Source organism: Pelophylax lessonae (genome assembly GCF_965119305.1).
Source record: "Pelophylax lessonae genome assembly, chromosome: 12".
Taxonomy (NCBI): Eukaryota; Metazoa; Chordata; class Amphibia; order Anura; family Ranidae; genus Pelophylax; species Pelophylax lessonae.
This window is the reverse complement of record NC_138779.1, coordinates 859,486-885,203: the sequence shown is the minus strand read 5'-3', so window position 1 is coordinate 885,203 and position 25,718 is coordinate 859,486. Positions and strand designations below refer to the sequence as shown.

The window sequence follows — 25,718 nt, the reverse complement described above, 5'->3', positions numbered from 1 at the left end:
GGGTTAGGGTTCTTGCCTGTACAGACACTGAGGAGGGTTAGGGTTCTTGCTGGTACAGTCACTGAGGAGGGTTAGGGTTCTTGCCGGTACAGACACTGAGGAGGGTTAGGGTTCTTACTGGTACAGACACTGATGAGGGTTAGGGTTCTTGCCGGTACAGACACTGAGGAGGGTTAGGGTTCTTGATGGTACAGACACTGATGAGGGTTAGGGTTCCTGCCTGTACAGACACTGAGGAGGGTTAGGGTTCTTGCTGGTACAGTCACTGAGGAGGGTTAGGGTTCTTGCCGGTACAGACACTGAGGAGGGTTAGGGTTCTTACTGGTACAGACACTGATGAGGGTTAGGGTTCTTGATGGTACAGACACTAATGAGGGTTAGGGTTCTTGCCTGTACAGACACTGAGGAGGGTTAGGGTTCTTGCTGGTACAGACACTGAGGAGGGTTAGGGTTCTTGCCGGTACAAACACTGAGGAGGGTTAGGGTTCTTGCTGGTACAGACACTGAGGAGGGTTAGGGTTCTTGCCGGTACAGACACTGAGGAGGGTTAGGGTTCTTTCTGGTACAGACACTGAGGAGGGTTAGGGTTCTTGCCGGTACAGACACTGAGGAGGGTTAGGGTTCTTGCTGGTACAGACACTGAGGAGGGTTAGGGTTCTTGCCGGTACGGACACTGAGGAGGGTTAGGGTTCTCGCCGGTACAGACACTGAGGAGGGTTAGGGTTCTTGCCGGTACAAACACTGAGGAGGGTTAGGGTTCTTGCTGGTACAGACACTGAGGAGGGTTAGGGTTCTTGCTGGTACAGACACTGAGGAGGGTTAGGGTTCTCGCCGGTACAAACACTGAGGGGGGTTAGGGTTCTCGCCGGTACGGACACTGAGGAGGGTTAGGGTTCTCGCCGGTACGGACACTGAGGAGGGTTAGGGTTCTTGCCGGTACAGACACTGAGGAGGGTTAGGGTTCTTGCTGGTACAGACACTGAGGAGGGTTAGGGTTCTCGCCGGTACAAACACTGAGGGGGGTTAGGGTTCTCGCCGGTACGGACACTGAGGAGGGTTAGGGTTCTCGCCGGTACGGACACTGAGGAGGGTTAGGGTTCTTGCCGGTACAGACACTGAGGAGGGTTAGGGTTCTTGCCGGTACGGACACTGAGGAGGGTTAGGGTTCTCGCCGGTACAGACACTGGGGAGGGTTAGGGTTCTTGCCGGTACAGACACTGAGGAGGGTTAGGGTTCTTGCCGGTACGGACACTGAGGAGGGTTAGGGTTCTCGCCGGTACAGACACTGAGGAGGGTTAGGGTTCTCGCCGGTACAAACACTGAGGGGGGTTAGGGTTCTCGCCGGTACGGACACTGAGGAGGGTTAGGGTTCTCGCCGGTACGGACACTGAGGAGGGTTAGGGTTCTTGCCGGTACAGACACTGAGGAGGGTTAGGGTTCTTGCTGGTACAGACACTGAGGAGGGTTAGGGTTCTCGCCGGTACAAACACTGAGGGGGGTTAGGGTTCTCGCCGGTACGGACACTGAGGAGGGTTAGGGTTCTCGCCGGTACGGACACTGAGGAGGGTTAGGGTTCTTGCCGGTACAGACACTGAGGAGGGTTAGGGTTCTTGCCGGTACGGACACTGAGGAGGGTTAGGGTTCTCGCCGGTACAGACACTGGGGAGGGTTAGGGTTCTTGCCGGTACAGACACTGAGGAGGGTTAGGGTTCTTGCCGGTACGGACACTGAGGAGGGTTAGGGTTCTCGCCGGTACAGACACTGAGGAGGGTTAGGGTTCTTGCCGGTACGGACACTGAGGAGGGTTAGGGTTCCTGCCGGTACAAACACTGAGGAGGGTTAGGGTTCTCGCCGGTACGGACACTGAGGAGGGTTAGGGTTCTTGCTGGTACAAACACTGAGGAGGGTTAGGGTTCTCGCCGGTACGGACACTGAGGAGGGTTAGGGTTCTTGCTGGTACAGACACTGAGGAGGGTTAGGGTTCTCGCTAGTACTGTTCTTTCAAAGGTCAAAGGTGATGACTTTTGATTTTCAACCTGCACCCTTTTTTCCAGACTCCATGCAGTGTTTGGAGAAGTGAACCCACAACTCATGATGTGCAATCTTGCTAGGATCACCATGAGTGAAATTGGGGAAGTTTCCCTTAGATACTTTTTATTTTCAAACCTACATGGCTCCCGCACTTTGTGCACTTCGACTAACTCTGAGCCTCCCATTTCTGAGGAGGGTGGAAATTTAATCCATTTTATGTCTGTGAAGTCGATTGATTTGCTGGATGCAACTGCAGGAGAAAACTGCACTGCCTGTAAAGAAGAATAAATGCAAACTGCCTGTTCCTCCGTGTCCCTTTGTGTCCAGGAAACAGAGGTAGAGATCTAGGAGGTGCGGTGATCATTGTCCTAGGAAGGATAAGCGAATCTTTCCGTGTTCGATTGAAAATCCGTAAAAACCTTCGCAGCAAGCCCTAGGGGGGAGGGGCCCGGCTGTTATTTTCTGGCCAATTTTCCTTTCAATATTTTTATTGAATTTATAAAACAATTAACGAAGATACAATAGAAGATTATAATATTGAGATATACAGTGTGTATATATAAGGATAAAATCTACAAATGAAGTGGAAAATTACAAAAACTTCTCAATGAAACCTGATGGGAGAAAGGCGAATAAATCAACAATAATTTTGAGGAGATAAAAACATCTGGCCAGTTTTCAAGGCTAATAGGTAAGCTATTCTATGAAAACTGGGCATGCGGGGGCTGGGCACTGCTACACGGGATATTTACTAAAGAAAAAAACACATCAAGCAATATTCTCCACGGGAGAGAATCCTTTTATTGTGACTTGGAAAAACGCTGCAATCTTTGAATCGCATGCTGGGGAGATGTGGTTAAGCTGTATGTGGTGCTATAAAATACGATTTTCTCAGACAATGTCACTGACACTGTACACTTTTATCACATCTTCTATCCTCATTCCTGTATTCCAAATTATTCCCGAAACATTCAAAATCTAGGCTTCAGGTATGTGTATGGTGGAAACTGGCCAGTGTCAGGACAGCACATGAGCTCTTAAATAGAAAGAGATATGGCGGGTTTTATCCTGAAATAAACATTACTGAGTATTATCTGAGAGACAATCCACACAAATACTGTGCAGTGGCAGGACAGTATGTAAGCAGCTTCATTAGGCCGCATTAAGAGGGAGAGACAAGGCACTCTTTTTTTTTTTTTTCTGTGTGCCGGAGTACTGAAGCAAAAATTATAATTTTTGTTCGCTAAGTTCCAGCTGCAGAAACATTGCATGGCACCTTTGCAGTAGCAGGTATCTACTTTACTTGGTGAATATCATTTTTTTGGTCACAGAAGATCCTTTTATAATTTTAAAGTTTAGTTTGTAGCAACAGCAGCAGGGGATGTCATCATTGGTACCACAAGACGGGTTCATTTAAAAAATCTAGGGTTGAATGATCCTCACATCTTAGTGTATGATCCTCAGGTTAGGAGGTGAATGGTCCTCAGGTTAGGAGGTGAATGGTCCTCAGGTTGGGGGGTGTATGATTTTAGGCATGGAGGTGTATGTGACTCAGGACTGGGGGTGTATGGTCCTCAGATCTCGGGGTGTATGGTCCTCAGGTCTGGGGGTGTATGATTCTCAGGTCTGGGGGTGTATGATTCTCAGGTCTGGGGGTGTATGATCCTCAGGTCTGGGGGTGTATGATCCTCAGGTTTGGGGGTGTATGGTTCTCAGGTCTGGGGGTGTATGGTTCTCAGGTCTGGGAGTGTATGATCCTCATGTTAGGAGGTGTATGGTCTTTAGGTCTGGGGGTGTATGCTCTTCAGGTCTCGGGGTGTATGATCCTTAGGTCTGGGGGTGTATGATGCTAAGGTTAGGAGGTGTATGGTCCTCAGGTTAGGAAGTGTATGGTCCTCAGGTTAGGAGGTGTATGATCCTTAGGTCTCGGGGTGTATGATCCTCAGGTCTGGGGGTGTATGGTCCTCAGGTCTGGGGGTGTATGATCCTCAGGTCTGGGTGTGTATGGTCCTCAGGTCTGGGGGTGTATGATCCTTAGGTCTCGGGGTGTATGATCCTCAGGTCTGGGGGTGTATGGTCCTCAGGTTAGGAGGTGTATGATCCTTAGGTCTGGGGGTGTATGATCCTTAGGTCTCGGGGTGTATGATGCTCAGGTCAGGAGGTGTATGATCCTCAGGTTAGTAAGTGTATGGTCCTCAGGTCTGGGGGTGTATGATCCTTAGGTCTCGGGGTGTATGATGCTAAGGTTAGGAAGTGTATGGTCCTCAGGTTAGGAGGTGTATGGTCCTCAGGTCTGGGGGTGTATGATCCTTAGGTCTCGGGGTGTATGATGCTAAGGTTAGGAAGTGTATGATCCTTAGGTCTGGGGGTGTATGATCCTTAGGTCTCGGGGTGTATGATGCTCAGGTCAGGAGGTGTATGATCCTCAGGTTAGTAAGTGTATGGTCCTCAGGTCTGGGGGTGTATGATCCTTAGGTCTCGGGGTGTATGATGCTAAGGTTAGGAAGTGTATGGTCCTCAGGTTAGGAGGTGAATGGTCCTCAGGTCTGGGGGTGTATGATCCTTAGGTCTCGGGGTGTATGATCCTTAGGTCTCGGGGTGTATGATCCTTAGGTCTTGGGGTGTATGATCCTTAGGTCTCGGGGTGTATGATCCTCAGGTCTGGGGGGTGTATGATCCTCAGGTCTGGGGGGTGTATGATCCTCAGGTCTCGGGGTGTAGGATCCTTAGATCTAGGGGTGTATGGTCCTCAGGTCAGAGGGTGTGTGATTAATACATTGTATATGGTCCCTAGTACAGATATATATGAGGAATGAAAGGAGCCCCCTGTGGGGTCAGTAATGTTTTCTTAGTGATGACCATTGATGATACGTTGTAGGATGGGATCCTGAGGACGGGGACGTTTGTTTGCTCGCCGGAGTTCTTTGAACTTTGCTGTTTATTTTACATTTCATTGCGCTGGCTCTGATATCCAGAACAGAAGAGGTAGAAGACAGACGGACGATTGGTGGCGGTGGACATGGGATCGGTTTTATTCCTGCTGATTGTATGTATTTGTTGGACGCAAGGAAACGCAGCGTATAACTGCACCGCCTGTGAGGAAAGGAAATGCCCCTCATTTGTTACCCCCTGTCCGGGGCACAGAGCTATTGATCCGTGTGGGTGCTGCGAGCATTGTGCGAAGCTGAAGTTTGACCCATGTGGAGGGCCAGACTGGGAGCTGGGCTACTGTGACCGGGGTCTAAGGTGTACCAACATCACTGGGGCGGAGCTGGTGGAGATCCCCAATATCGGGATATGTAAAGGTAAGTCCATGTGATATCATACAGCACGCGTGTGCCGGGTAACGGGGTCATCCAACATTTACTACAACATGTTTCCCAGTGTGGGGTGGCCGGAGAAAGGTAGTGGGGGGGGGGAGGGGATTGGGTAACAGTACCAGTGTGGGGTGGCTGAAGGATAGGGTGGGGCTACAGCAGTACCAGCATGTGGAGTGGCTGGAGCGGAGGGGTACAGCAGTGCCAGTGTGGGGGGCTAAAGGACGGGGGGTGGGGTGGGGGAGTTACAGCAGTGCCAGTAAGGGTTGACTGAAGGACAGGGGTGGGGGGGGGGGGACAGGAACGCCAGTAAGGGGTGGCAGAAGGACGGAATTGGGTGTGGGGTACTGCAGTGCCAGTGTGGGGTGGCATTGAGCAGAGGGGGGTACTGCAGTGCCAGTGTGGGGTGGCTGATGGACCGGGGACGGGGGGTACTGCAGTGCCAGTGTGGGGTGGCATTAAGCAGGGGGGGTATGTTAGCAGTGCCAGTGTGGGGTGGCATTAAGCAGGGGGGGTATGTTAGCAGTGCCAGCATTGGGTAGCTGGAGGATGCACCTTCACTTGTAGACAATAATTCTTGCAGTGGCTCGGCATGTCTCGGTGTGGAGCGGTAATGTAGGCTGTCATTGTAGGAGAGCCGCCTGCATCCTAACAATAAGCTGCACTATTACCGCCCCTCAATGCTCAGACATGTCCTGTGTACACTGAACACATTTTATTCCGGGTATTGTCAGCTTCTGCAATCCTGAGTATAGCTGAATTCCAGACGAGTCCACATGGGGGAGCTATGCAGCCTCTTTATTGATTCATATACCTCTGCCATACAGCGCAGCCAGGAAGGTGACGCCATTTTCTCTGTTTGAGGTAAGTGTAGAGCTCACCCCTAAAGGTGGCCAATGATATCGGGGATCCCAGATTGGGGGGTGACTATAAACCATTCTGGCAAAGCCCAACCCTCTGATACACTCTATGGCTGAAGAAGGAAAATGTATTCAGGCTGCAAACCCATAACTCCCAACTATATACCCCACCTATAACCCCACCCCCCAACTATATACCCCACCATATAACTCCACCCCCCAACTATATACCCCACCTATAACCCTGCCCCCAAAATATATTCCCCTACCTATAACCCCGCCCCCCAACTATATACCCCACCTATAACCCTGCCCCCTCAAATATATACCCCACCCCCAACTATATACCCAACCTATACCCCACCCCCAACTATATACCCAACCTATAACCCAGCCCCCAACTATATACCGCACCTATAACCCCGCCCCCCCAACTATATACCAAACCTATAATCCTACCCCCCAACTATATACCCCGCCCCCCACTATATACCCAACCTTTAACCCTACCTCCCAACTATATACCCCACCTATAACCCCTCCCCAACTAAATACCCCACCTATAACCCTGCCCCCCAAATATATACCCCACCCCAACTAAATACCCCACCTATAACCCCGCCCCCAACTATATACCCCACCTATAACCCCGCCCCCAACTATATACCCCACCTATAACCCCGCCCCCCAACTATATACCCCAACTATAACCCTGCCCCCCCAAATATATACCCCACCCCAACTAAATACCCCACCTATAACCCAGCCCCCAACTATATACCCCACCTATAACCCCACCCCCCAACTATATACCCCACCTATAACCCTGCCCCCCAAATATATACCCCACCCCAACTAAATACCCCCCATATAACCCCGCCCCAACTATATACCCCACCTATAACCCCACCCCCAACTATATACCCCACCTATAATCCCGCCCCCCAACTATATACCCCACCTATAACCCTGCCCCCCCAAATATATACCCCACCCCCAACTAAATACCCCACCTATAACCCAGCCCCCAACTATATACCCCACCTAAAACCCCACCCCCCAACTATATACCCCACCTATAACCCTGCCCCCCCAATATATACCTCACCCCCAACTATATACCCAACCTATAACCCAGCCCCCAACTATATACCGCACCTATAACTCCACCCCCAACTATATACCAAACCTTTAATCCTACCCCCCAACTATATACCCCGCCCCCACTATATACCCAACCTTTAACCCTACCTCCCAACTATATACTCCACCTATAACCCCGCCCCCAGCTATATACCCCACCTATGACCCTACCCCCCAACTATATACTTAACCTAAAACCATTACCCCCAACTTTTTGAGATGGGAAGGAGGGACACCTATTAGCAAAAGTATGTAGGCATAGGCCACACCCCTTGCCACACCCCCTGTTTTGCCCTTTTTAAAGGAGAATTAAATTTTTTAAAAAAAAGATTAGTTAAACCCACGAGTGCATTTTTATTCTTTTACCTCTTCTATTCCTTTATACTCGAATTTCACATTTTATGTATGGGCAGGACGATAAATCGATCAACTTTGGTACAACCAGCTCGTTGGATTGTTTTTACAATGGAGTGGCTATGGCCACTTCTGCAGAGCTGGCTCCTGGAGACCATATCCCCCATAATTCCCTGCAGCTGCCAGCAGTCCCTACTCTTCATGGGCAGGGCTGCAGTCAATCACTGCCCTCCTGTTGCTGTCCTATTCAATGGGGGGGGGGGGGGGGGCGCTAAGAAACAGCCAGCAACCAATCAAAATCCTCTTAGCTGGTTGCTTGGGGTGGGTCCTGCCCCATGGCAGCACTAACAGCAATCAGTGCTCAGTCCTGGTTCTGCTGACTCAACAAAATTCAAAGGAGTTGTAAAGATACAACTGTAAATTATTGATGATTTCCACCATGTAATCTCATTATCTGATCGATTGGAATATTATCTGATCCAAAGCATCTCAGTGCTGCCAATCGATGCAACACGATCAATTGGATAATAAAATAGAATGCAACTAAAGGGGGGGGGGGGGAATCTGCTGATGTTAGATATAAATAATACAATGTAATCTTCTTTTGTCTTAAAAACAGAAATTCCAGGGGAACGACCAAAAGATTACTTTGAAGATGACGATGAAAACTGCCCCCAACGAACCGGCTGTTACCGGGTGATGGGAACGTGTGACTGTCCCACCAAACATACCTGTATCCTCGACTTCCAACTGGAGAAGTACACCCGACTTTATTGTGACCGCTACTACGATGACCGTAAGGCCATTTCCAGTGCTCACCAAATGTTCCTCTTCCATACCCTTCTTCTATGAGGCTACATAGTCCCCATTTTCACCGTAGTCACCATAGTCCCCATTTTCACCAATTTCTCCATAGTCACCATGGTCACCGTTTTTCACCATAGTCACCGTTTTCACCGTTTTCTGTGTTCCTTTTGTCTACAAAAACTCGAAAATGCACCAAAAACCCAACAGAAAAAAAACACAAGGCCAGGAGATGGAATTTTTCAAGAACCTTCCAATTCCTACAGATAAAACATTCAGATTTGTATAAACAACCAAAGCAATAAAAAATTCCATCTCCTTCCCATTGTGTCTTCTTGGACCAAGCAAAGATCCCGGCTTCTCATCATGGAGTCCTGATAAACGCTCGCCGGGCTTCACATTTCTCTGTTTAGTTATTAGTTTATAAGCCGGACTGATTCTACTCATTAAATATTTCTTTCTTATTCCTGCAGCGAGCTTCGATCACTTGTTCAAGTATAAATGTACCCAAAGCGGATGTGACATGGTGGGTGACGAATGTGTCTGCACCACCGATGGATGTGATCGAAAATTTCAGTTCAAAAACAAAGATCAGTGTTATAAATCTCTAAGTAAGTCTTCTTATATCTGTTATATATAGGTTATATCTATGTTGTATATAGGTTATATCTATGTTGTATTTTGGTTATGCCCATGTTATGTTTTTTACGTATATATATATATATATATAGGTTACGGTTATGTATATAGTTTCTGGTTCTGTACAAGGCCATCATCTCACATCAGTCAAATGTAAAGATAAAGCCCAGGGTGGAGAACATCAAACACGTCACACATGCTTTGGTGTTGCCGTCACCGGATAGTCATCAGTGGAAAATCATTTGATTTTATTCCTTCCGTTACATCCTCATCTTCAAGCCCTAAAGCTGGACGGGGTTAAATGTGGATGTTCCCAGATTCTTATTACGGTAATAGTGAAGCGATCTTAGGACAGGAGGTCTCCACGTCTCATTCCATCTCATATCCCAACATCTACTCCATAGACGCCATGGTTACCATACACTGCTCTGATGATGGCCAACAAGCCTGGAACAGCAGTATGTAGTCAGAAATAAATGTCTCTATATCATTCAGCAGCACTGAGGAATATTCCTCCTATTTCTGGGATCTGTGATGGGAAGAGACATAGAAATACCTTCTGTTCTCTGAGCTACACCCAGGATCAGAGGAGGCTGTGACCTCCCAGCACCCCGCTTGAGTGCTTCCATCAGTAAACCGCTTCCTCCATTCTGGACATAGATATCAGAGATTATAACTGCATGTTGCAACCAAGAACTAGACGGGACTTGTTAAGCTGCAAAACTGGAACTCTTTATTGAAGAAGAATACAGACTTTTTATACACTCCACACTCGGTGAGGTTGATCACATTATCATATGAAAACGTAACTGTATACATAAATATCATTAACACTATCAACATTAAATTAATTTAAACAACTAGCCACTTGGACAATTAATTAGAGATCTCACTCCAGGTCAGACTGTCCAGCATCGAGCTCACAAAGTACAATATCTGCAGCAAGTTTGAGTCCTTTTGCTGAATCAGCACCCATTCTTCTCAACCATAGAGTTTGGCAGCCTTTAACTGGGGGCCTGGTGCATGAAGTAGCTGGTAGAGGCAAAACAGGGGCAACCTTAATGTCCTCCTGGGGCACTCCACTGGAAACCGGAACAGCATGTCGGCATGCCTGTTAAGCTCCCTAGTGGATTTTGAGCTTATACTGCGCCAAGCGTGCAGCCCACCTTTGTTCTAGCACTCCCAACTTGCCAGTGTCCAGGTAGGCCAGGGGACTGTTATCTGTGGTGAAGACTTCTATGTCAACTCCGGTGAAATGCTTCACAAATTTCTTGCGGATAGTCCAGACCAGGGTGAGAAACTCAAATTTAAAAGAGCTTTGGTTATCAGGGTTTATTTCTGTAGGTCGCAAACTGCGGCTGGTGTAAGCAATCTCCCTCTCCTGGCTATCCTGCACCTGAGCCAGGATGGCCACCAGCTCCTGGAGGCTTCCTTCTGTGTACACCTAGAAGGGCTTGGTGTAGTCCGTATGAAGCCAGTTTCTGTTTTAGAGCCTCAAAGGCCTGTTGTTGTGGGTCATGTTGTGATGGACCTCTGTACTCCGAAAGAGTATGTCCGCCATGCCAGCTGCCCTTGCCTTGACACTAACTGCAATTTAGTAAACAAAAAAATGCCGTGTAAAATAGGCCCTTACCCCTGTTAAGGATTAATGAAAAACATTGGGATAGAAAAAGGCGGGGCTTTGCGGGCCAGTGGGAGTAGAAGGATCAGAACCAAAACCAATTGTAAAATCAAAAAAACATTTTATTGTAGCAAGTAAAAAGCAAGCATGGGTAACCATGCATGTATGATAGCAACAAGATAACATGCAAAAATGGTTAAAATCAATTCTAACATCACTGTTTATATAGAAACATATCCCAAAAGGGATTAGAGCGAACAACAAAGCCTGTGTAGGTGGATGATGGGTCTCAAGCTGAATTCGGTCACGGTAGGTCCCCAGCAAGCCGACGCGTTTCGCTTAAGGCTTCCTCAGGGCCTGAGAGACCATAACAGACCGATGTTTCTATGAGTAACATAGATACAAATAATTACATTTCAGTTTACATGTTCAATGATATAACATACATCATGCTGCTAAAAGTTTTTACATATAAGTTTTTGACTCAAGTTTTGTACTGACCCTTTTTGAACAGTGACTTGTGTTAGGCGGCAGGGCTATAGCGATGCATAGGCAGTTCGGAAGATAATACCTCCGTGTTCACCACATATACTCTATATAGGTATCAGAAAGAAATTCCTTGCATAAAATCCGATATATTAGGTCCCAGCTGTGTCATCAAGGTCAAAGCTGTGAATCAAAGTATCAATAGGTGTATATTTAAATTCACACAATGGCTGCCAGTGGTTCTAATAACGTCTGTGTTATATTCTGTATTATATAACCAACCTGCTAGATATGGCTCCACTTAAGCATCTTGGGGTATAATCACCCCTCAGCAAATGGGTATCCTCTTCCTGGTTTGTTCATTCATATGTGCGTTCACCCCCAGATCCAATCAATCTAGGGATATGGGCACATATATTAAATATTGTTCGCCATATATCCATAGTTACTATATCTCCAACATCTGGGACTAATCATCAGATGATGGTACATATTCCAAAAGATCATATCTGGCTGAACAAGGGGAGTAGTGGGAAATGCTGTTGATTATATAAGGGGTTGAAATAAGTAATACAGACACTCACCTAGTGTTTATATTGCCACAAATTAAACCAGGCTCAAGGGGCTCTTTTTTCTGTGCAGTTTGTAGGAGGGATATCCCCAAACTTGTCCTAAATGATAGCAAAATTGACCTAGAATAGGAGAGTATAAATGGGAATTACTTCCATAGTAGAGAACCAAAATTCTCAGGGAGCATCTAATATATTGAAAATATTGAAAGCAAGGTTCCATTCATACTTACCTCTCCTCAGACCAAGAAATACTTCAGGCAGGTAAATAGGGCCTATATGCACGGCTATCCAATTATATGGACCCGCAGTCCTGGGCTATCCAAGCCCTAAGAGACATAGGTAGATGGGTTAGTTCCAGAGTTACCACTATTCTATCCCACATATACACTTATTTGACCAATATTCCTTCGGTATATTTGTTAAGCCCCCATCATCCCCCATCACTTACCTCTGTGTGGTCATATGCTCGCCGTCTGCCTACCTGTTATTGCCTAGCCTGAGTGTTATATAGGGGGGGAGGAGGTCCGCCCATATCGCTTTGTTTGGCGCCTAAAACATACATTTCCCAGGTGAGAGCCTTTGTATCTCATTACGGTCGGCGATAGCGTCGCCTGACCGCACTGTTTCCAGTCGCTCCGGAAGTGAGAACCATCTCCTCTCCTGTTAAGGATTCCGGAGGTAGCGTCGCCTTACCGCGTCATTTCCGGCTGCGACCAGACGCACCGGAAGTGACGATACCGATAGCACGGAGAACCGCGTCACTCAGACTGCATCCTCCAGTCGGATGCCTTCTGATCTCCAGGGTGTCAGCACAATTGGGCTCCCTCTAGTGGATAAACTCCACATTACATTACATCTATTATGATTACACAGGGGATATATATCGATATTTGAATGCAAGGTGATATTTAAATTACAAGATTCATATTCAATCGTCTATATCTACATAGATACCATCCCTAACAATGTGGTGCCAATTACTTGTTCTGCATCGCTGCGCCAAACTGCAATTTAGGTTCCATTGCCTACTCAGTAGTTGTGTCAGCAGGGCAACTATCTTGGCACACTTCAGGATGAACCGGTGATAGTACCCCACTAACCCCAGGAAGGACCGCAGCTTGGTGACAGCCTTTGGGGGTGCCAGTCCTGGATGGATTGAACCTTGGCTGGGTCCGGGGACACCTATCCGGCCTCCACAATGTGACCCACATACTGGATCTTTTGCCTCATCAGGTGCCACCTGCTGGGCTTGAGTTTCAGTCCTTATTGTGTTAGTTGTGAGAACACCAACTGAAATCTTTAACGTGGTTTTCGAATGTCTTGGAGAAGATAATGATGATATTATCTAGGTTGACTAACATGGTCTCAAATTTGAATTCTCTGAGACATTTTTCGATTAATCGCTGGAAGGTACTGGGGGCGTTGCTTAGGCTGAAGTACATAGGTTTAAGCTTGAACAGTCCCAGGGGTGTGATTAAGGCAGTCTTTTTCTGGTCCTGGTCCCTAACAGGGACTTGTCAGTAGCCGCTAGCCAGATCTAGAGTGGAATTTGGCTTGACCCAGGGCCATTAACAATTCCAGTGGGTAGGCACCCTGGTGGGTACATACATTAGGTTTACGATAGTCCACACAAACTGTAGGCTGCCCTCTTTCTTTCACACCAGGATGACCGGGGCAGCCCAGGGACTGTGACTTTCTTGGATCACTCCGCTCTGTAGCATATCATGGATCAAATCCTTAAGCTCCTGGCACAGTACTGGGGGAATGTGGCGATATCGCCCCCGGATAGACGGTGTATCCCTTGTGTGATTTGGGTGGTTGATGGCTTCTGTGAACCCGTAATCCTCTGGACTGGTAGCAAATACTAGTAAGTGCTTTTCAAGCAGCTGGTGGAGCAGTCTCTGTAGTGGCAAGGGAAGTCTTTAAAGGGTATCTCCAGCTTTTCCAGTAGTAACTTGCATTAGGCCTCCTCCCAAAACACCATGACTGCCTGTAGAGGGGCACAAACTGCTTCTACCATGGGTTGGGCCTTGGCGATGCAGTGGAGAGGTGCCAGGGTATGGTCCACCAGCCACTCCCCCCCCCCCCTGTTCTTGGGGGGCTCGACCATAATAGTGCACCCTGTCCAGTAGCTGCTTGTGGACCCTGAGAGGAAGCGACCAGACCACCTCCTATAGGTGTGCCGGGAGTCATTTTTGCTTGGGTGGGGCATACAGACTACTCCTACTTGCTCCAGTTGTTTCTTGGCTGCCCTAAGCTGGGGTTGCATAGGCTTGGAGCACTCTAATCCATTACGCTCGCAGGCCAAAGCCGCTGTCACTCACCACTACTCCTACGCTGATACGACTGCACTCCATGGCCTCTGCCTTGCTGGAACTTTAAATTGACGGTCCTGCGGAGTTGTCCCTCAGCCCAGGGAGATACAAGTTTAATGACAAACTGGGGACGTTTTTGAATTCAGACTGCCCACAGTGTTTTGCGATATGTCCATATCAGCCACACCGCCATCACTTCCAGTCCTCCTCAGGGTTCCTGCGTAATGGATTCTCACCTCGATGAGGTTGGGGAAAGTCCTGATTGAGGACATTTCCTGTTTCAGGGAGGCCACATCCTGAGCCAGCTCCCCCGGTGTGACTTGTAGGGCTGACAGGGATGAAGATACCAAGGCTTCCTCCCTCAGACACACAAGATCATACATTATTGTCACTGCCACTGTTGCTTCCACCTCCTTCTTCTCCCCTGCAACTGAATCCACCACCGTGTAATGGGAGGAAATGGCCCCTAACTCTCTCTTGCAGGGCTGTCCAGACTGGGTCAAACTTCATGCCAGCTATGAACTGATCCTTCAGCAGTTGGTCTGATGCCGTAATGTCAGCACCGCCAGGCACATCCCTCTTTTCCAGGCACCTCAAGAGGTTCTGCATGGTTACCGCACAATGAGTGAGACTCTCATCCTTCTGCTGTCTCCTGACAAAGAATCTTTGTTTTAGCTCAGAGACCGGTAGCTTTTCTCAGGTCCTCTAAGTGTGACACATTCAGCTATAAGGTGGCTCGCTCTTCTTCTGGCATCTCCGTCACCGATCGGCGGGTGTCATAGGGCGTTAATAGTCAGTGCCGCTATCAGCTGGGCCAGGACCTGGTAGGACCACGCAGCACTAGTCCCATTCAGCTGGGTGAATGTTAGACACATGGGACTTCGGTATTAGAGCTAAGGCCAATCCTAGCGGAGCCATGCCGGAATCCAATCCTCCTTCTGCACCCCCCAAAAGGGACGTTTCCTGCCAACTGCCACCAAGTGTGGTTAGATGCAGCGTGGTGCGGGAAGTAATTACACATAGTCCGGTTGCAGAAACAAGAACTTGTATTAAGGGAAAGGCTCAACTAAACAGACAGCCTGGAAGAGAACCACGCCAGGGAAACACTCACAGTTCCGTGTGGGAACACAGTAGATTCAGATGCACCAACATCATCTGTCTCAGAGGACATAATATGGCCTAGCCAGGCCGGTCCCAATGGGGAGGTGTCAGAAGAAGGGCGTGTCCCTAACCTGTCCCTCCTCTCCAGGAAGCTCGCCCTGCTGCTAGTCACTTTCTGTCAAGGTCTTACCTTGCCTTCCTGTCGGCAGCCATCTTGGACATGTGCAGCCTGCTGTCTGTTATAAACTCTGATTGCATCATCACTTGTCTGCTGCCTGGGCGTCGCTCAGTGATGATGCTGCACACCTGACTATATTTATCACCTGATGACTTTTAGACCTTGCCCTTGTGTTTGTGCTCCAAGGTTCATCTCTGCTAGCAGTCCTCTGGTCTCTGCATTTTTTTCCGTGCATGACCTGGCTTGGCTGACTTCCTTCCTGGCTCTGGATTCCGCATCGGCAGACGATTCTGCATCGGCAGACCGGGCTTTGGCAGACTACCCGCTTCTGGACTCTATCTCGGCTTGGATGACTACCCGTTCCTGGACTCGATTCAGGCTTGGATGACTACCCACTTCCGAACTTGACCCCGGCTGTTCTTGCTTTGGCTCCTCTGTCTTGCTGTGTGATTATTTTTGCATAAATAAATCATTTTATTTTACTTACAACTTCGTGTGTCTGGTTTTCTGGCACCCTGACACTTTCCCTGTAAAACACGTGCTCTTTCCCACTCTTAGAATTCGTGCCAAAACCTGGGGGCAGGGACTTAGAGACTCTGCTTACCCAAGATGGTCGCCATGCAGCCAACTGGAACGCTACATCCGAAGACCAGGAAATCATAGAGAAATCAGGTTTCTCCTGACTTCCTCACCAACTGCAGTACCGCTCTGGTTGAGCGCCACCTACAGTGGAGGAACCAGACTGCACCTTCCTACATGTTGCCCAATGTTTTTAGTGTGACCAGAGAGCTGCTTAATATTTCAGTACCGGTGTCCATTTTCTAATCCCCACACTGTCCCTTCTCCATGACCCTCTAATGTGATAATAGACATGTGATGGGAATCACTTTGGTTGGGGGGCCTGTGGAACCCAGCTTACCTTAGAGAGGTTGGGAAATGCCTGTCTCAGCCCCCCAGGCTCCTCTTATGTGTATGTCACCTGGTGTCTATTAGGGACACAGGGTGGCCAAGGAAATGATGGACAACTACTTAATAGACACTGAGAATGTGGTTTGGATTACTTCAAATTGGACAGTAATATTTATCAACAATATACCTGAAGGAATATATGAAGACTCTAGGCCTAGGATCCATGGTAAAGGCTTAGCTGCCTATTGCCAATAGGGCACTGCTCTGCACAGTCAGACTCATAGCAGATGCTAATATCATCAGCTCAACCACCTGTCTTCCACACATTGTTGATTGTGCGGATTTACTCACCTATTGTCTACTGTGGGTTCTGTGTTTACACTTATAATAATGTGTATTGTACTTTGTGAGCTCGATTACAGCAAGTCTGCTAATTAATTAACTCAAGTTATTAAATCACTGTCATCTTTTAGTTGCTGAGGGGAAAGTAGAATACTGTTTGTGTTGGTTGTTCCTTAGATATGTTAATTATATTTCTGTATACAATTTCATCTGCATAGGATAATGTAATCAGGCACCTGACCTGGTGGGGTAATCTGATCAGGAGGGGGATATCCTCCTGTGTGTATATATTGTGTGTGAGACTGTTCAATAAAAGTTGTTCCAGATCTTTACAAGCTAAATTCCGGGTTGGGGAGCTGTAATATCTGATATCTACCGTATTTTTTGCCATATAAGACGCACTTTTTCTTCCCCAAAACTGGGGGGGGGGGGGGAATTTGGTGCATCTTATACGACAAATACACATTTTGCCTGCATTAAAACTGCCCCTAACTTTGTGTGGTGCTTGCTCGCAGTCCTCTTTTTATGCCACTAACCATTAAAGTAAGTGTTGCGGCCGGCGGCCGCGGCTAGTACTCGGGAGTATTCAAATTACACTGGCCGCCGTCTCTGTCTCAGCTCCAGTGTGTGTGTGTCACCTCCCTATGCTGCTGACTGGCCAAAGTGAGCGGCAATGCCGATTGGTTTGGAGCAGTGTGAGTGGGCGGGCTGTGGGCGGGCTTGTGGGGCGGAGCCAGAGCAAGAGAGCGGAGCAGCATTCCAGGCAGCACAGCACAAGAACCCGCTTACCAGTTACCACAGACAGTGAAGGCAAGACTTTGCTGGTAAGTGTAAAAGATAAATTAAATGAAAAAAAAAAAAACACTGACACCAATTCACATATATACAAGTTCAATGCAATAGTCTCAAGTGACTGTGGTAAAATCCTCTTCAGTGCTTCAAGACACAAACAGGATGGCAAAAACCTCCACTGCACCTCTGTGAGCCCCCTAGGTGATAAACACGTACCCTTATGTCATGTGACTGGCGCTTTGTATGATTATTTCAGCCCTGCTCTCCAGTGCATCGGTCCACTCGCTGACACCTCGATCAGGAACATGTTAAATTAGACCGCCAGCACTCCTGATGTCTCTCAACATCTGTGGCAACCTTATTTAATCGTTGTTCTGAGGCGCCGGTGGGTTCCTGTACTCAGCTTTTTTAGTGTCATGTGACCAGCACAGCACCAACCAGCACTGTGCAGACACAGATTATAGAAACTCCTCAAAACTTTCCCTGAGGACAGCAAAGACCTGAGAATCTTTTTTTTCTAGATTTTCCTCCTTCAAAATTGGGTGCGTCTTATATTCCGGAGCGTCTTATACGGCGAAAAATACGGTATGTTCAATCTGGAGGAAGCCCACAAGCGCATTGTTGGGTCGTGATTCCATTACAAGACCTATCAGGGGAATCTGTTCTTTTAGATTTGACAAATTATGGGGAAACATTATCAGATGGGTAACAACAGGGCCGGTGCTACCTATAAGTAAGGTAGGCACCAACCTAGAGCGCACATCAGTAGGGGGCGCTGGAGGTTCCCCCGACTGGTGCCACCTCGGCTGTGCGAGTTAGGGACAGCCTAAGGAAAAAGGAAGATTTTGCTCCTTCCCCTTTCTCCAGCTGCAGGACTTCTTGTTGTAAGTGTTGTGTCAGTGGGATGGGGATGCGGCCAGCTTTGGAGATCCCGCCCACCTGAACCCCCTGCCGCCCGCCTGTCTGCCTGCCCGCCAGTCCGTCTGTCTGACCACTAGGAGGGAGCAGCCAACCAGGAGCAAGTGTGAGGTAAGCTCGGCTGTACCTAATTGCCAGAGCACCAGGTGAATGGTACTGCAGTAGACTGGAAGTGAGGAAGCGGTTAACCTTGCTGTGTTCACTAATGCAGGTGGAGGATGGGGGGGAGTCAGTGGCAGTGAAGGTTACCCTCCCCCACCTTGCATTATTCTCATGGCAGTGACATTTTAACCCACCTCCCCTCCTCTGAATTAGTGGTACTGTCAGTATTATTAACCCCCCTCCCCCCACATTGGTGGTCATGGAAGAGGTTACATTTCAATGCCATTGACCACCATTGTGGGGAAGGGGGTTAATAATACTGAAACCAATGCTGGGGGTTATTAATAGATTCACTGACACCAATGCTGGGGGTTATTAATGGATTCACTGACACCAATGCTGGGGGTTATTAATAAGTTCACTGACCTCAGTGCTGGGGGTTATTAATGGATTCACTGACATCAATGCTGGGGGTTATTAATGGATTCACTGGCATCAATGCTGGGGATTATTAAAGGATTCACTGACATCAATGCTGGGGGTTATTAATGCACTCACTGACATCAATGTTGGGGGTTATTGATGGATTCACTGACAACAATGCTGGGGGTTATTAATGGATTCACTGACATCAATGCTGGGGGTTATTAATGGATTCACTGACATCAATGCTGGGGGTTATTAATGGATTCACTGACATCAATGCTGGGGGTTATTAATGGATTCACTGACATCAATGCTGGGGGTTATTAATGAATTCACTGACATCAATGCTGGGGGTCATTAATGGATTCACTGACATCAATGCTGGGGGTTATTAATGCATTCACTGACATCAATGCTGGGGGTTATTAATGGATTCACTGACATCAATGCTGGGGGTTATTAATGGATTCACTGACATCAATGCTGGGGGTTATTAATGGATTCACTGACATCAATGCTGGGGGTTAGTAATGCGTTCACTGACATCAATGCTGGGGGTTTTTAATGCATTCACTGACATCAATGTTGGGGGTTATTGATGGATTCACTGACATCAATGCTGGGGGTTATAAATTCATTCACTGACATCAATGCTGGGGGTTAGTAATGCGTTCACTGACATCAATGCTGGGGGTTATTAATGGATTCACTGACATCAATGCTGGGGGTTATTAATGGATTCACTGACATCAATGCTGGGGGTTATTAATGGATTCACTGACATCAATGCTGGGGGTTATTAATGCATTCACTGACATCAGTGCTGGGGGTTATTAATGTGTCCACTAATACATGGGCAAGGCAAAGGGGGTGTGGCCAGGGGGGCAGAAAAATGAGGTTTTGCCTAGGGTGTCAATCATCCTTGCACCAGCCCTGGGTAACAATGTCTATTCTTCTCTTACAGTGGAGCGCCTGTGTGCCAATGTGACTTGTCCAGATCTAAAAGTACCTACCTGTCCCCGGGACTCAGTGCTCACCAATCCTCATACCCCCTATGGAGAGTGTTGCCCCACCATCCCCCGCTACTGTACATGTAACTTTGAACATTGTGTGAATAGCTGTCCGAATGGGAGAAGAAAGGTGACGATCTGGAAGACGAATGGGGAGCCGGGATCGTGCTGCGACCTGAACCTATGCTTGCTCTGATCGAATAATCCCAACAGATGGAAGCTTCTGGCCAATCATGAAGAGCTGCGATTTCTCACTTGTCCTAATTATTGATCAGCTTGATGTAATAATCGCTAATATCTGTAATATACCGGCTCAGAGATTGCTACTTTCACAGATATTCCTTTATCACTGATTAGAATAATTCTCAGAGAAAGTCAGGCCTATGGTGTCCATTTTATTACATCCCGGGTCCGTAACTCCGCCCCCCCGCTATAATAAATACCCCATCAGTAACGAGGTCACTTCACTGTATGGAACATAGGGGGCAGTACTCCCATTCCACTCCTTCCCCCCCTCAGCTCCAATCTACCCGCAGCCCTGTGTGCAGCATGAACCCCAATCACACATGAGCACCCCCAGAACATTTCTTCTCTTCCATTTCTGCTAGGTAATTAACCCCTTCAGCCCCGGGAGATTTACCCCCTCTAATGACCAGGCCATTTTTTGCGATTCAGCACTGCGTTACTTTAACTGACAATTGCGCGGTCGTGCGATGCTGTACCCAATAAAATGTCCTTTTTTTCCTACAAATAGAGCTTTCTATTGGTGATATTTGATCACCTCTGCGACAATTATAAAAATATATATTTTTACTTTCTGCTATAAAACATCCAATAAAAAAAATGTAAAAAATCGAATTTCTTCATCAATTGATTCCAATCTGTGTTCTGCTACAAATATTTGGTAAAAAAGAAAATTCCAATAACCGTATATTGATTGGTTTGCGCAAAAGTTATCACATCTACAAACTAGGGGACATTTTTATGGAATTTTTATTTACCAGTATTTTATTCATTTTTACTAGTAATGGCAGCGATCAGCGATTTTTAGTGGGACTGCGACATTGCAGCAGACAAATCTGGCACTAAGTGGCACTTTTTGGGAACTAGTGACACCAATACATTGATCAATGCTAAAAAAAAAAGCACTATCACTGTACCAATGACACTGGCAGGGAAGGGGTTGACATCTGGGCGGATCAAAGGGTTAAATGTGTTCCCTGGGAGTGCTTACTAACTGTGTGGGGGGAGGGGCTCTGACTGGGGGTAGACAGAGATGCAGGTTCCTGGGGAGCTCCGGGGGACATCGGGTTCAATCACAGCTCCCCCTATACCCCTCCACAGTATATGTACGTGGGGCCGCCCCTCTGCAGTATATGTACGTGGGGCCGCCCCTCTGCAGTATATGTACGTGGGGCCGCCCCTCTGCAGTATATGTACATGGGGCCGCCCCTCTGCAGTATATGTATGTGGGGCCGCCCCTCCGCAGTATATGTACGTGGGGTCGCCCCTCCACAGTATATGTACGCGGGGCCGCCCCTCCGCAGTATATGTACGCGGGGCGGCCCCTCCGCAGTATATGTATGTGGGGCCGCCCCTCTGCAGTATATGTACGTGGGGCTGCCCCTCTGCAGTATATGTATGCGGGGCCGCCCCTCCGCAGTATATGTACATGGGGTCGCCCCTCCGCAGTATATGTACATGGGGCAGCTCATCCGCAGTATATGTACATGGGGCCGCCCCTCTGCAGTATATGTACGTGGGGCCGCCCCTCAGCAGTATATGTACGCGGGGCCGCCCCTCCGCAGTATATGTACGTGGGGCCGCCACTCTGCAGTATATGTACGTGGGGCTGCCCCTCTGCAGTATATGTACGCGGGGCCGCCCCTCCGCAGTATATGTACGTGGGGCCGCCCCTCCGCAGTATATGTATGTGGGGCCGCCCCTCCGCAGTATATGTACGTGGGGCCGCCCCTCCGCAGTATATGTATGTGGGGCTGCCCCTCCGCAGTATATGTACGCGGGGCTGCCCCTCCGCAGTATATGTATGTGGGGCCGCCCCTCCGCAGTATATGTACGTGGGGCCGCCCCTCCGCAGTATATGTACGTGGGGCCACCCCTCCGCAGTATATGTACGTGGGGCCGCCCCTCCGCAGTATATGTATGTGGGGCCGCCCCTCTGCAGTATATGTACGTGGGGCTGCCCCTCTGCAGTATATGTATGCGGGGCCGCCCCTCCGCAGTATATGTACATGGGGCCGCCCCTCCGCAGTATATGTACATGGGGCAGCTCATCCGCAGTATATGTACATGGGGCCGCCCCTCTGCAGTATATGTACGTGGGGCTGCCCCTCAGCAGTATATGTACGCGGGGCCGCCCCTCCGCAGTATATGTACGTGGGGCCGCCCCTCTGCAGTATATGTACGTGGGGCTGCCCCTCTGCAGTATATGTACGCGGGGCCGCCCCTCCGCAGTATATGTACGTGGGGCCGCCCCTCCGCAGTATATGTACGTGGGGCCGCCCCTCCGCAGTATATGTACGCGGGGCCGCCCCTCCGCAGTATATGTACGCGGGGCGGCCCCTCCGCAGTATATGTATGTGGGGCCGCCCCTCTGCAGTATATGTACGTGGGGCTGCCCCTCTGCAGTATATGTATGCGGGGCCGCCCCTCCGCAGTATATGTACATGGGGCCGCCCCTCCGCAGTATATGTACATGGGGCAGCTCATCCGCAGTATATGTACATGGGGCCGCCCCTCTGCAGTATATGTACGTGGGGCCGCCCCTCAGCAGTATATGTACGCGGGGCCGCCCCTCCGCAGTATATGTACGTGGGGCCGCCCCTCTGCAGTATATGTACGTGGGGCTGCCCCTCTGCAGTATATGTACGCGGGGCCGCCCCTCCGCAGTATATGTACGTGGGGCCGCCCCTCCGCAGTATATGTATGTGGGGCCGCCCCTCCGCAGTATATGTACGCGGGGCCGCCCCTCCGCAGTATATGTACGTTGGGCCGCCCCTCCGCAGTATATGTATGTGGGGCCGCCCCTCCGCAGTATATGTACGTGGGGCCGCCCCTCCGCAGTATATGTACGTGGGGCCGCCCCTCCGCAGTATATGTACGCGGGGCTGCCCCTCTGCAGTATATGTATGTGGGGCTGCCCCTCTGCAGTATATGTATGTGGGGTTGCCCCTCCGCAGTATATGTACGCGGGGCCGCCCCTCCGCAGTATATGTACGTGGGGCCGCCCCTCCGCAGTATATGTATGTGGGGCTGCCCCTCCGCAGTATATGTACGCTGGGCTGCCCCTCCGCAGTATATGTATGTGGGGCTGCCCCTCCGCAGTATATGTATGTGGGGCTGCCCCTCCGCAGTATATGTATGTGGGGCTGCCTCTCCGCAGTATATGTACACGGGGCCGCCCCTCCGCAGTATATGTATGTGGGGCCGCCCCTCCGCAGTATATGTATGTGGGGCCGCCCCTCCGCAGTATATGTACGCGGGCCCGCCCCTCCGCAGTATATGTATGTGGGGCTGCCTCTCCGCAGTATATGTACGTGGGACCGCCCCTCCGCAGTATATGTATGTGGGGCCGCCCCTCCGCAGTATATGTATGTGGGGCCGCCCCTCCGCAGTATATGTATGTGGGGCTGCCCCTCCGCAGTATATGTACGCGGGGCCGCCCCTCCGCAGTATATGTACGTGGGGCCGCCCCTCCGCAGTATATGTATGTGGGGCCGCCCCTCCGCAGTATATGTACGTGGGGCCGCCCCTCCGCAGTATATGTACATAAGGGCCGCCCTCCGCAGTATATGTATGCGGGGCCGCCCCTCAGCAGTATATGTACGCGGGGCCACCCCTCTGCAGTATATGTATGCTGGGCCGCCCCTCCGCAGTATATGTACATGGGGCCGCCCCTCCGCAGTATATGTATGTGGGGCCGCCCCTCCGCAGTATATGTATGTGGGGCTGCCCCTCCGCAGTATATGTACGTGGGGCCGCCCCTCTGCAGTATATGTACGTGGGGCCGCCCCTCTGCAGTATATATACTGCGGAGGGGCGGCCCCGCGTACATGTACATGGGGCAGCTCATCCGCAGTATATGTACATGGGGCTGCCCCTCCGCAGTATATGTACGCGAGGCCGCCCCTCCGCAGTATATGTACGTGGGTCCGCCCCTCCGCAGTATATGTACGTGGGGCCGCCCCTCCGCAGTATATGTACGTGGGGCCGCCCCTCCGCAGTATGTGTACGCGGGGCCGCCCCTCCACAGTATATGTACGTGGGGCCGCCCCTCCGCAGTATAAGTATGTGGGGCTGCCCCTCCACAGTATATGTACGCGAGGCCGCCCCTCCGCAGTATATGTACGTGGGGCCGCCCCTCCGCAGTATATGTACGTGGGGCCGCCCCTCCACAGTATATGTACGTGGGGCTGCCCCTCCGCAGTATATGTATGTAGGGCTGCCCCTCCGCAGTATATGTACGTGGGGCTGCCCCTCCGCAGTATATGTATGTAGGGCTGCCCCTCCGCAGTATATGTACGTGGGGCCGCCCCTCTGCAGTATATGTACGCGGGGCCGCCCCTCCGCAGTATAAGTATGTGGGGCTGCCCCTCCGCAGTATATGTACGCGAGGCCGCCCCTCCGCAGTATATGTATGTGGGGCCGCCCCTCCGCAGTATATGCACGTGGGGCCGCCCCTCCACAGTATATGTACGTGGGGCTGCCCCTCCGCAGTATATGTACATAAGGGCCGCCCCTCCGCAGTATATGTACACGGGGCTGCCCCTCCGTAGTATATGTACGTGGGGCTGCCCCTCCGCAGTATATGTAAGTGGGGCCGCCCCTCCGCAGTATATGTACGTGGGGCTGCCCCTCTGCAGTATATGTACGCGGGGCCACCCCTCCGCAGTATATGTATGCGGGGCAGCTCATCCGCAGTATATGTACGCGGGGTCGCCCCTCCGCAGTATATGTACGTGGGGCCACCCCTCCGCAGTATATGTATGCGGGGCAGCTCATCCGCAGTATATGTACGCGGGGTCGCCCCTCTGCAGTATATGTACGCGGGGCCACCCCTCCGCAGTATATGTACGCGGGGCCACCCCTCCGCAGTATATGTACGCGGGGCCGTCATTAAGCGGTAACTAATTTGGTTTCAGAATTTGTTTGTTTTTTAATTCAATTCAGATTTTCCAAATTTAATTCAATTTGCCCGAATTCTGAAAATTTGAATTATCGATCGAATTTCAGTTTTTTTTCGATTTGAATGTGGTTGGTGAATTTTTCACATCTAAGCATAGCAATATATTTACATTTCATATTTGTTTCCAAATTCGAATCGGATTCTAATTTCTATTTTCAGACACATTTTTTTATTTATTTTGGAGGATTCGTTACCATTGGGATTTGGAATTTGGATACATCCGAATTTTCGAATAACAAAAAATTTGTCTGAATTTTGATTTGGAAGTAAATGCATCGCACGCGTCCGGCCCCTCCGCATGCGTCTTCCCAGAATGCAGTACTTGTGGCCTGAGCCACCCATCCCCCGGACACGGTGCGGTCACATGGAGGGGGGATGGTTGCATAGCTTTGTGTAACCTTCATGGGAATGTGGGGTGACCTGGTACAGATTGGGGTGAGGAGAATAGGGTGTGCTTTATGTCCCCGCTGTGAAAATCCTGTGACCTGCATTCAGGGGGGGGGGGGCAGGGAATTTGTGGGGGGGCTGTGTGGATCCATCCATGGGGTGCTGGGATTTTATTCAATATATAACATTTCTATTTAGGTCTGTG

The 25,718-nt window shown here is 49.6% G+C and overlaps 1 protein-coding gene across 1 annotated transcript; it reads left to right on the top strand.

Annotated features, from left to right (window-relative positions):
- The first annotated feature begins 4,985 nt into the window (after nt 1–4,985).
- LOC309568739 (cysteine-rich motor neuron 1 protein-like) lies at nt 4,986–20,252 on the top strand. The gene is made up of 4 exons (XM_082274488.1): nt 4,986–5,336; nt 8,325–8,501; nt 8,983–9,120; nt 19,875–20,252. The coding sequence occupies exons 1-4, from the start codon at nt 5,051–5,053 to the stop codon at nt 20,114–20,116; spliced, it is 843 nt and encodes a 280-aa protein (XP_082130614.1). The 5' UTR covers nt 4,986–5,050; the 3' UTR covers nt 20,117–20,252.
- The last annotated feature ends 5,466 nt before the right edge of the window (nt 20,253–25,718 follow it).

What these genes read in the sequence shown, in the direction of transcription:
- LOC309568739 (XM_082274488.1), top strand. Translation starts at nt 5,051, where the DNA reads ATGGGATCGGTTTTATTCCTGCTGATTGTATGTATTTGTTGGACGCAA. An exon ending in CAATATCGGGATATGTAAAG is followed by an intron (nt 5,337 to 8,324) that starts GTAAGTCCATGT and finishes TCTTAAAAACAG; the next exon opens with AAATTCCAGGGGAACGACCA. An exon ending in TCAGTGTTATAAATCTCTAA is followed by an intron (nt 9,121 to 19,874) that starts GTAAGTCTTCTT and finishes CTTCTCTTACAG; the next exon opens with TGGAGCGCCTGTGTGCCAAT.